Below are 13,137 nucleotides of genomic sequence, written 5' to 3'. Positions count from 1 at the left end.
AAATCTTGTTGCAATTTTTTTTGTTAAATAGAATTTGGTAACTTAGGTACATTGCTGACCACATTTCTACAATCATGTCTACAGTCAAAGTCTTCAATCTTCTTGACCTTCTAGTCCACAACAGACTGTTGTTGAAGAATTTTACATTGCTGGTAAAATCCTTTAGTTAAAATGTCTTGCTCCATTTTAGCAAATTCTGTAATCTAGAAATGTGACAATAGCAGAAACTCTGGAATACTGTCAGTTGTTAGCCATGTGGTTAAGAGTCTGTAATTTTGAAACCACACGCATAATAAAAATTTCACTGAAGTCAGCAACTACCTTTACTTTCCAAACAAGCTAGTATCCATCTGAAAACCTGATTTTTTTTTTTTTTTTAAAAATTGGGATATTTGAAATATTTGGGATATTTAAATAGGAAATTAGATATATGATCTAAATCTGTTTTGTAAGATAAAAACAATAAATGCACTCACTCAAAATTAAACATAATTTTTTGTATAATGTGATCTAAATCTGTTTTGTAAGATAAAAACAATAAATGCACTCACTCAAAATTAAACATAATTTTTTTAATGTAAAAATATATTGAACTTATTAAGTATTGACAACCATGTAACAATTGTAAATAGTATTAAAAAGATTTAAGTTATGAAAGGGGTTACAGGTTTTTACATTACTAGACTAACATGTTTTGGCCTGTTATTTTACTTAGATAACTATATCACATATTTTAACATTCATTAAATAAGTAATATTTATACATTGTTTGGAATGAAATAACAATAGAAACACATGCCACAAAACTATAATACACTAAAAAAAGCATTTTAATAAGTACATCAAACAATGAAGACCTTTTTTTTATCAAGAAAAGATATCACAATCAGAAATACTCCATTACATTCATGCCTAACAATAATCTCTTGTAATTTTTTTTACACAATACAGGAAACAATCAGATTATCTTTTAATGTACTGCTTTCCTTTCAATAAAAGTTTTATCAAAATTCAATCTTTAATTCCTACGAATAAGTAGTTGTTCCATGAAGAATTTTTGATATTAAGTCTACAGCTACATTAATATTCTATGGTTTTTATTAATTAATGACCCAATAAAATGAGGAAATTAAAGTTGCTATTTGATAAATTCCATAACATTCTGTTTCCACTTTTTTATTTAAAATTAAATTTAGAATCTAAAAAATGCTTAGCTATGACTAGTAAACATATTTAAAAATAATCTCAATTTTAAAAATTGTTTTTAATCAGCGTAAAATTTTTGGCACCAAAATACATAGTTAAGATATTTAAAAACTGTTAAACCTTAAAATATCCTTTTTAAGAGGATATTTTAAGAATAAACATTTAAAATATGTAGAGAAATAATACAGAGATAGGGAAAAGAAAAAAAAATTAATTGTATTAATATTTGAAATTATAAATTTCAGAGTATACTGCATCTTTCTGATATACATATTTTTAAATAACCAAGCTCAATGGTTAACTTAGCTGATCTGCAATCAGAAAATCTTCAAAAAGATTGAAGAAAACTTTTTCAAAAGAAAGTTGCATAGTTTATTGTTATAAAAAAATTGTATTCAAAAACCTTACTAAGCATTTTCTTTATGCATAAATTAGTAAATTTAAAGTTTTTATAAAAAGCATGGTTTATTTATTATTATATCTTATAAATTAGGTGCCAAAGAGATGCACACAGCTGGTGCATTGATTTAATGTCGTGCTCCATTAATTTTGCTATAGTCCAAAAGTGAAACATAATTATCAATCCATACACTCTCCAAGCAAACTTTCAAGGAATTTTTTCTCTCTACAGTTCTTGCATAATTAGAGGAACTAGCTTGTTATGCAAGAAAGAAACCAAGTTAAATGACTATAATGCAAACACTCAAATAGTTATTGGAGTTCTACATTGAATCAATGCATTAGGGGAATAGAGCAAAAAAAAAAGCTTTTTCTTCAAAATGAACTTTCACTAAATGTTAAAAAAAAGATTTTTTTGTTTTGTTATTGTCTTATTGTAATCTGAAATGAGACTGAAACATGTTATTAATTGCAAAATAATAGAAGTCAATATTCAGAATAAAATGCTGTATGATAAATTGTGATCTAAATTAAAATCCATATCTATAAAAACAAGTAAATAAAACTTGTATGTAAAACAACAACAAAATTAAAACTGCATGCATTTAAAAATATTTAAGTAAAGATAGTAAAAAATATCTCATAGTTTAGAGTAAATTTCTAAGGAAAAAATGACATTTTGGTTTTGCTTATTCATATCATGATAATAGGTTTATATTTGGGAATATAAAAATTAAACAATTATACTATATATATATAGCACAAATACAAAATAGGCTGGTCGTTTTGGGAAATGAAGAAATAGAGTAAAAAAATTAGTAAATTAAGTACCAGGATTACACACTTATTTATTGATAATTGCACTCAAGTATGCATTTATGCCTTTTTTTTAATTATATGCTACCACAAACGAAAATTTAAGTTAGCATAAACAGGACTGCTGACAAACACTATCCTAAGTGGTAGTGGCACCAAAAGTAGCACGATTATTTTTGCCTGCTAGAGTTAAATATATTAATATTAAGTAAGGAATGTGTGAAAAGTATGGAGTATATTTTTATAGCATATTGCTTTCGATTGATTATTAAATTATCAGAAGAACGGATAATTAAAACGAAATTTACATGCATTGAAATAGGCAAAAAATATTTACATATTGAAACTTTAACACTATTTAAATAATCATTATTAATTTCATAACTGTTTATATAGTTTTTTCAGCTTCTTTTTCATAGCTGATCCTTATAAAGTCATAATTGATATTCTATTGAACACCATTTGAGAATACTAATTAAAACTAAGATCACAAATTAATATATATATATTTGTAATAATTCTCTGAGCAGAAATACTTGTTATATCTGAACTTTAAACATCATAGCGACAAAAAGTTCACAGTGTTATCAATGAGAAGAGAGCAAGGAAATTATTGGAAAATAAAACTGGAAGACATAAGCATACCAGACAAAAAATAAGTCACTCCTACAGAATATGAACCATGCACCTGAAACCAGAAATGGGTTTCTGTTGTTTTGGGATGTTTTCTTAATACGAGATGAACCGAATCACTAAGGTGAACACTTACGTAAACCAGCATATTTATTTTAACATTATGAATGACCAGACGAGCTTTTCAGTCATTCTCTTAATGGTGAGTTGTTGATAACTTAATTTCTCAAGATGATAACATCAGAGTTTTAGTGCGCTGGAAGAATATAGGACTGATTTTAATGAATATGCCTCAATATATTTTGTTGCGCGAATAAAATTACTTAATTTAAACCCCATGGAAAATCTCTATGACATGTTAGAACAGCAGATAAAATGCCAAAATCAGAATCTCTGTAATTTGATGGATTTGCACAAACAAAGAAGAGGCTTAAAAAGTATGGGTCCTACCTATAAAACCTTTAAGACTCACTTTTTAACTATATACAGATAGTTATCAAGTTCAGAGGAGTAATTACAGGGTATTAAATGTGACTTTTCAGGATTTTATAAGGGTATCTAATACTTTTGTCAGGTAAGCTCAGTGTTTGGAGTGCTTCAAAAATTAAAACATTTTCTCAAACATTATCTTTTAAAATATAAAGAATTTAAAGGAAATTACATTATTTTTTATGTTTTAATCTACTATTGTTTATAACAAATATTAGTTTTTAGGAAGCAGTTTAATTTGATCATTTAAAATTGTCTGTATGAATTGCTTTAGTTTTTGAAGACCAAATACATAATTTGAATCTTCTGTACTAGTAGGAAAAACATGAGCACAATCTATCATAGCAACACGTATAAGACTGCAGTCACTTATTATTTTATGGCAAATACTTTTATGCAATAAGCATGTATTGCAATTCAAATTATTACTTGAGTTATTATCAATGAATATGTTTCTAAGGCACTCTGCAGAAATGGCACTAGATTCTTTTTCCTGGCATTCTAATCTACAAAAGTTATGAAGGTTGGTTTTAATCCACTTGTTCCAGGCAGTAAACATTCCCTCATACACAAATAGAAGCGAACTTGAGTAGAAAGCAAATTTCCTTTGACGTTTGAACCAATTTTCCAGTTCATTAAGTTTGTGTAGAAATCCACTCAAAATACAGCAATTAATAAACAAATTGCTTGTGAAGAATAATTCAAGAGCTGAAAAAAAAAGAATATTCTTAGCAGTAATGAAGAAGAAATTAAAGCAAATGCTTTCCTGTTTACTTTTAAATTTAAAATTAACAATTAATTTAAATACACTAAAAAAGGAAAAGTAAAAGCATGCACTTAAACAACAGCAGTACAAAAATAAAATTATTATTTTTAAAAAAAAGGAATTAGAACTAACATTATGTAAATATAATAGGAAATAATTTTAAAAAATCAAATGTGAAATTACATATTCTATTTTTACATTATACTAAACTGCATTGTAAAAAGTTATTACAAAATTATGAAAACCATAAATTTTAACAATGTTACGAAAAATATGCATTAGTACTAGCAATTCTAAAATGTTATTTTTACTGTCAAAGGTATTGATCTCAATAGAACTTAATATCAACAAAAAAATTTAGATACATAAAAATCAATTGAAGAAAAATTTACATGTTTCCATTTTTGTAAGAACTTTTAAAAAACATTTCAGTTTCTTGCAAAATTCTATTTAAAATACTATGTTTAATGTAATCCATAACAGTCATATAACAAACAATACAAAATTTTTTGTGCACTGAGAATAGGAAATTTATTTAAAACTTTTTTGTCGTAGTGTTTTCCTACAATTAATTAAACATTATTTTTAATCCTCCAAGAGTTGAGGCCCTAGACAAGCTTGACACGAAATTTTTGGCCATGTTCTACTTTCCCACTAAGTAGCGCACCTCAAACCGGTTTCAAGATGTAAGAAAGCTTGAAGCAAAAATTTCAGAAAAGGCTGGGCTTAAATCTTAGAGAGTTGAAAATAAATTTAAATATTAAAATTATTTTTTTAATTTTGTCATTGCATCTTTTTAATATTATAATTTCAACATTTTTCTGAATATGAAATTACAAATTCTCAAACAGTATTATGATCATTGATTAAATACAGGATCGAAAGAAACAATTTAGGGTAAAGAATTTTAATAATTTTAACAATTTACCCACATAACATATATAAAACACAGAAAAGTTACAGAGCTGATTACAGCACTAATGTTATTACCTCTACTGAAGAACATATTCTAAATGTTGACAGATGACACAATTTGTGTTTTGGGAAGAGAGTAAAGAGAGTTTGCCTAAGTGCTGACCATTTAGGCAAACTATTCATTACAAACTTCCCATCTGTTTACAATAAATGTTCCATATTGTAAATAGCATCACTTTTTCTTGAGCTACCATTTTGAAATTTCTAAGAAAAGAGGAACAGGTCACTTATATCTAAGAAAGAAGGGTTAATTTTGATCTATTGAATAATAAAAAAAATTTATAGCACAGAAATAAAGAAGTTGAGTTATTTCCTACTAACTTGTAAAACTTGCGTACAAGGTGTAATAATTAAGTAACCAGACTGTGCATGCCCTTGCCGTTAGGCTTGGCGTGGGGAAGTGGAGAAATTGAGCAGTGCATTCATTTAAAATTCCTAATAAAATAAGAAAAAGAATCTAAATGAATTTTTTAATTGTTAAAGGAAGTGTTTGGAGATAATTGCATATCACAGTCAAATTTTTGAATAGCACAAACGATTTTCGCGAGGTTGTTGAAGGCGATGAACGTTTTGGTCGGCCCGTGAACTGAAGAAAACATTAAAAAAATTAATGAAATTGTGCGCAAAAACCAATGCTTGAGTCTTAGAATGATGTCATATATTATAAACATTGAGAGAGAAAATAAGAAAAATTTTGACAGAAGACTTGCACCAAAAAACCAGACATGTGAGCAAAAAATGAACAGGAAGAGAAGAATTAGCTCTAACATCATGGAATGCTTCACAGACGATCCTGAACCAATTAATAAAGTAATCACACGTAACGAAATTTGTATTTTTTAGTACAACCTTGAAACTAAATGACAGTCCATGCACTGGAAGACCCCATATCACCAAGGGCCAAAAAAGTTTGAATCAACAATTCCAAACTGAAAGCCATGCTCATCATTTTTTTCGATATTAATGGTATCATCATGATAGAATGAATGCTTCGAGTCCATGTGATAAACCATCAGTACTACATTGAGGTCCCAAAATTAAATGAAGAGTGAGAAAAAAAAAGACCACATTTGTGGAGCAACAACACATGAATTTTGCACCAATACAACGACCCGGCACACAATGCACTCCGTGAAACAACCGTGGACAAACTCTGTGAACTGCAAACAAATGCATTACTGTGCTCAAGCATCTACAGTAGTCAACCAGATCTTGCACCATGTGACTTCCACCTGTTTCTAAAAGTGAAATGTGCATCGAAGAAAACACATTTTTAGTCTGTAGAAGAGGTGAAGGCAAAAACGGCAGACTTTTTGAAGAAGGTGACACCTATAATAACTTGAAGCACTGCTTGGAACAGTAGAAAACTCATATGCAAAGATGTATTGATAGCGAAGGAGAGTATGTTAAAGGAGACTAAAAGATATTTGTAAAATGTTTTGAATAAAGTTAATTTTTAAGATTGGTTCAATTTTTTAACTGTCACACCTCGCATGTTTAAAATAATTTTTAAAGGTCAATAATTTTTGTTACTATAATATGCAGCACAAACAAGTTGAATACATAAACATAACACTTTTATGTAAGTAAAAATTTACCATTTTTCATATTTTCAGGAGTAATTCCTTTTCCAAATTTTTTATCTTTATGCACATACTTTTCTTCATCATAGTTATATATCTAGAATGAGAATTTTTAAAAATATTAAGTTTATAATAAACTATAAAAATATTTTATTTCATAGTTTTAAATAAGATTTGTTTATAATAATTTGGAAGTAAAATATTTATAAATCTAACAAATAATACTACTATAAGAGTGATTATATACTTCACAAAAAACTATGTTATATTTTTCACAACTATAATTTAGTACAAAAAAAAATAGTACCTATGAATGCATTAAAAAATTTCATAACTTAACAGTTAATGTTATAAATTCAGATCAGAACATAATCAGAAAACACTGATTTTGTCTAAATTATATTTTAACAACACGTTATGCGAAATTTTAAAAAATTTCAACTCAATTACAAATATTTTCACATCAGAACTTTCATCAAACATTTGTTTAGAAATATGCTGAATTTTATATTTTTTTAAATCCAACTTTTTGAGTTTTAAGAGTGAAAATTGTACAGAGAAAGTTGCTTCCAATAATTTTTTCTAATAAAGAGAGGAACTCTTTAATTTAAAACAGGCTTACGAAATTCAATACTATTTGTAAAACTGATTCTTGAAAACTATTACTTTTTTTGAATAATTAACACACTCAAGACATAGTTAATGTCTACAGATGAATTTTGAATGTAATGTTTAGCCAATGCTGGTTCTCAAATTTCAGCTTAAATTTGCCAGTAATTTAATCATGATATCATCAAGCATAAAAAGACAGCTAAATCTTATCCAAATTATTAGACATCTTTACTCTAAATATATACTATTAAGAGAAAATAGTATTTAATGAACTAGAAAAATTTAATTTTTTTCAAAGTTGACAGGGAAAAGATATGTAAAATATATTTAAGATGAAACAGTTCCTTCTCTTATTTAAATATAATGATTAACAATTATAATGATGATATAATGATGAAATTAACAACATTTTCAAATTGTGCAGGTAAGAACTTTTGGGTAAAAGTATTATTCCCTTATAGGCAATAATATTATACGTGTATTATGCTGTTACCAGGTAACAATACAAAGGAACATTTTAGTGTTAAAATGTACTGGATCTAAATATTAAATAGGATTCATAATCTTCAAAATGTTCTCATAAGTCTTACTTTATGTTTAGAATAACCAACTATTAATCATAAAATGCCATACATGTCATTTAATTTTTTATTTTATTACCTTCATTCCCAGAATTCGAAATCCTAAAACCTCACTGTACAAATATTTGCTTTTCTCGTATTCAATTTTAGTTCCAGTGGCTTCAGGATCATACGTCACTTTTCCAATTTTAACATCTAGAATTGAAGGCTTTGAAAAAGTTTCACAAACATCTTCCAAACACAGAAATTTCTTTTCTGAAAGGCATAATTAAAACTTTTTAAAACTGTGGCGCTGTTTGTTTTTTTTAAAAAAAAATTCTGAATAATCAAATATTAATTAATCATGACAAATTTGTCATAAAACATTGGAATATGCATTTTAAACTTCTCATAAAATTATTCACCATATAATTACAATGATTCCTGATGATACATGATATTTTTTCAGTTACGATTAAAGACATATGATCAGCAAATTTAAATAATATAGTAATTTTTAATCCAATCCAGTAATCCAATTGTAATTATATTGCAATTTTTAACACATAAAACTTTATATCAAAGTTGCAAGTTTCGAAACAAAAATATATGTCTTTAAAGAACTTGAAATTTATTAACACTTTACAAAATCAACGCTACTATAAAATTGGTATTCAAAAATCTTTTTTTTTTTTCTGCTCTTGCGATATTTTAAAAAAATCCACTTTAAGGGGGCCCCTAATCATTGGGGGCTCCAGGCCATGGCCTAGCCACGCCTAATGGGTAATCCAGCACTGCATATGAATTTAGTAAAATATTTACAGAACAAAAATAAACTAACTCTCCAAGTGGTGAGCCCATAGGTAAAATTGTAAGGAAATTTTAGTGGCTATGCACTACTCTCACACTGAATAATGAATGGCTAAAAGTTTTGCCGTGTGTAATGATATAGGTATATAATGATAAAAGCCGCGACCAACAATCAGAGTGTTGATGAATATTTTATCGTAGGAGTTTCGTCAATCCATTCAGAGTTAAGATTCCACTTTTTAACCGTCGTCAACCAGCTAGCAAACCAGGCAAACGATTGGAAATATACTTCATATAACTAAGAACAGATTTCTAACATCTTCTTTCTTGTTTCAAGGAATTTATTATAATTTTGTTCTCCTTATTATTAGATAATTCTAAATTTTTTTTACTTTTGTTCTTTACACATTAGAGAGGGTTAATTCAATCTTTCAAGTCGAACAGTTGGCAATCCTTGAATGCATTAAATATATTAAGAGCACTGAAAACTTCAATAATAATGATAGTTATATCCTCTGGTCAGACTCAAAAGCATCAACATCATCAATACTTGATTTTGGCACAAATAATAGAATTTCTTTTGATATTCAACAAGAACTTCAACACACATCAATACAAATTTCCTAGATTAAAGCACACAGCAATAGAGTAGGTACCCGTTCCTAGGCTGGAGTGATCTGGACTAGTGGCCAAGTCCTGGGCTATATAGTTAAGGATTTTTCATAACCTAGGTACATGCTCGGGGCTTGGAGGAAAGAAAAAAAAAAGTACAGACTAAATCTTTTTCTGCACAAAACTTGAAGCCTATTACCATTGATAAATTTAAAGAAATAAATATGTTAAAAAGCAAATTTTTTTAGCAAAGCAATATTTTCGTTTACACACTAAGGACCAGTACCCCACTACCCAGTATCCCGCTTCCCACAGCTAATAAATTTGAATTCCATAAGAGATATCACTGCCTCAAATCCATTAGAGGTATCTCTAATGGTTTAACCCTCCGAACAATTCAACTATGGGAAAATTTATACAAAGTTTTTCCTTGTCAAACACACCTTTTTAAAAAAATAAAACTAGTTTGTGCTACAGTAAAGAAACAAAAAGAATATAAGTTTTAAACATAGCACATAAAATAATAAAAAATAGCAGACATTTTGTAATAATAAAATTATAAATGAAATGTTTGATACCTTTGTCTTTAATTCTAGCCTGGCAGGTACCAAGGAATTTAGGTAAATAGTTACTCAGTTCTGATAGAATTGAATCAGAATCTTTGTTACAGAAAACGTTTTCGTAAAATAAAAGTTCCTTTTCAGATCGACCATTTTCCATGACTGGTTTAATGATAGCTCCATTTTTGTGCTTTAAGACACCTGTTGTAAAAAGTGGAAAGAAATTAAGTCATACGAACAACAAACAGTTATAAACAACAATGAAAAATTCAAATAGCATTTTAAAAGCTGCGATATTTTTCAAAGTTATTTACAAATGCTTTTTACACATATGCACTAACACTCTTAAAGACTTAGTATTTATTTAAAGCCCAAATCACAAAAAGAATGAAGTTAGCAATAGGTTCAAACATAATTACTGTATCATGGTTTAATATATCATAAACATCATATCATGGATTATTATTTAAAGCCCTAATCACAAATGACAAAAAAAGTGCAGTTAGCAATAGGTTCATATCTATCTTTTGATCTGTGATCTGCAGTTTGCATTGCATAGGAAAGAAAATCATAAAAATTGTCCACAATTAGCTCAACAGCAATAAGACATTAACTTATGTTTGATCTAACATAAACAAGATTTAATGTCTGGGAGATACATGGATATTTCAAGCCAATGAATGCAGTAAAGTAGCAAAACTACCAAAAGTATAATCCAGTTTATTTGTGAAATGGTAGTCAATAGCAATACTGCAACTAATTTTCCTTGTGATTATAGCAAGCGCTTTGTAGCTGAAGCATTAATTCTAGTTTTTTATAAAAAGATAAATAATTTTTTAACCCCCCTCTTGTCTATTTAAGTTTCCGAGGATTTAAAATATATAACAAGAATAATATAGAAAAATAAGGTTGACCATTTAATTTTTGATTTTGTCATTATAAATTAACTATAAAGACAAATATCAAGCATAAAATGAACTGATTTGTTGTGCATCTGCATCAGATGTTTGGCAATTCCTTTCTAACTACTGACTTTTTGCAAATTTTTATTTATTTAGTTTTTGGTGCTGCTTATGTCACGTCTCAAAAAAAAAAAAATTCAACGTAAATCTTTGTTTATATTTAATATATCTCATCGATATTTTGTGTGAAGCTCTATTTTTCAATGATCTATATCGATAAGTATAACTATGAAGCATATAATTTTAGAAAAAAAATTCTTATTTCAAAAATAAATTTACATTCTTTTAAGTTCAAATACAAATAAATAAAAATTTTATAGTTACCCAATTTGGTATTTCCATCATATTCATGGCCTGCTACTTGATGAGAATATAAGCTAGTTTCTTCTGGGAGGATTACATCAGATATTTCTTCAGATTTCATCTTAATATCCAAGAATTAAAGTCCATTCCTAAAAGAGAATAATTAAATAATCAAATAATGAATCCTAATCAACATTATAATATACAAGAATAAATAAATTTCATATTAAAATTTCAGGTTTAATATGAAATTGTAATACATTATAAAATAATTTTGTTAAAGAATTAAAATCATTGTAATAAAAACAATTAATATAAAATTTAATTAACAATAGACAAATAAAACCATTAATTTTTCACTGAGGGTAAGGGCTGAAGAAGAAGAGAATGGTGCTTCTTTAAGTTTTTAAAGCACAAGTGGTTAAACAGTTTGGGAAAATAAATAAGTAGTTACTTTCAAAAATTCAAAGTATTTATTAATCAATTTAAAATAATTTTTTATATAAACATCAAAAAGGCAACTCTATAACTATCTATGTAATATAGCAGACTTTAGCAGTTACAGAAACAAAACAAATAAAGCTGAAGTATTTTTGTAAAAATAATTATAGGTGTTTTTTACAGTTCAGGAAAATTCGGTATTGTGATCTACGCCAAAATTATTGCCAATATTTGGCGAGATCCCTGCGAGTGCCTGCAGGGAGTTTTATAAGTGGGCGCGGTCAACAGGGTTAGTGATGACGTATTCATGACGTCACCCACCATCCCCTCCCTCTCAGCGATTGTTTTCCTTCTTAAATGATGTATGTTTCTCATCATTTTTTTTATTCGCGATCGCAACGAACTATAGGGGGCGTTGTTGTATGAGACGCATACCTGCGATTTCTATATGAACCGTCATTCAGTTACTCTGGAGACGTCTTTAATGTAGCGTGTAGCATTGCAACGTTCCTTCTTTAATGTGGCTTATTAAATTTAAAAAAGAAAAATGTTTGATATCCTTTCTTATACAACCGAAAACAAGATGGTATCTCTTTTTTTTTAAAAGAAGGAACATCTGAAAAATATTTGTAAATAAACAGAAAAAAATATGTATCTTCTTATTAAAGTTAAAACCTAATGCCCGAGAAATAGTTTTGCTAAATTTAATGATATAACCTGAAAGGCCTATTTAAACTTTACATTCCATAGTTTTAAGAATCATATTACTTCAAACATTAAAATAAGCAAAAAGTATACATAAGCTTCATAATTTTATGTAATTTAATTTTGTAAATAAAGTTTTTTGACAAGTAATTTTATCAAAAAATTTTAAGTTATAATAAAAATCATTATTTAGAAACTTAAAAACGTAAAGTAAAGAATGCTTACGATACAAAACAAAAACAAAAAAAACAATTCTAAAAATTCCTTATATTAAAATAAACAACTTTCATGTTTTTTCTTTTTTGATTCATAATCGGGCGTAGAAAACCATTCTATAGAAAACTATCATAAGAAAAAAACTACTTAAAAGTAAAATTTTTAATTTTATAAAAATTAACACTTACCTGCTTATAAATCAGAAGAATTCCAAAATGATTTGTTCTTCGATTTTTGTTACCATTTTTCAGTGCTACGAAAATGCGTCTTTGGGATTTGCCAAAAATAGAACAAGATGCAATTTTATTTTTTCTGGAGCAAAATATTTTCCCCATTGTCCACCGAAATCCGATAAACTACTTTGATTTTAAATAAAGTGTTTCGTTTTATGATTTGTCACAAAAATTTTAGGTGTCGATTGGCGGCACTTAAAAACAGCCAAATCTGTAGCTGCTGTGGCGTTAATACATAAGTACCAAATTTTTATTC

At 27.7% G+C, this 13,137-nt stretch overlaps 1 protein-coding gene across 4 annotated transcripts; it reads right to left on the bottom strand.

The window, feature by feature from the left end:
- Positions 1-557: 557 nt before the first annotated feature.
- On the bottom strand, positions 558-12,036 carry Ipk2 (Inositol phosphate kinase 2). Of its 4 annotated transcripts, none has more exons than XM_087152010.1 (6): positions 11,741-11,956; positions 11,308-11,435; positions 10,040-10,222; positions 8,140-8,315; positions 6,883-6,964; positions 558-4,251 (listed from the first exon to the last, which is right to left on the bottom strand). In XM_087152010.1, the coding sequence occupies exons 2-6, from the start codon at positions 11,405-11,407 to the stop codon at positions 3,758-3,760; spliced, it is 1,035 nt and encodes a 344-aa protein (XP_087008136.1). In that variant the 5' UTR covers positions 11,408-11,435; positions 11,741-11,956; the 3' UTR covers positions 558-3,757. The 4 variants fall into 4 exon arrangements, with proteins under 4 accessions (XP_087008136.1, XP_087008137.1, XP_087008138.1 ...); XM_087152011.1 differs by having other exon boundaries at positions 3,049-4,251; positions 11,909-12,036; XM_087152012.1 differs by having other exon boundaries at positions 3,049-4,251; positions 11,633-11,755.
- Between the last annotated feature and the right edge of the window lie 1,101 nt (positions 12,037-13,137).

The sequence above is a fragment of the Parasteatoda tepidariorum genome, chromosome 9 (assembly GCF_982258835.1).
Source record: "Parasteatoda tepidariorum strain Cologne lab strain chromosome 9, Ptep-v5.0, whole genome shotgun sequence".
NCBI lineage: Eukaryota > Metazoa > Arthropoda > Arachnida > Araneae > Theridiidae > Parasteatoda > Parasteatoda tepidariorum.
This window is presented reverse-complemented; position numbering and strand designations above follow the sequence as displayed.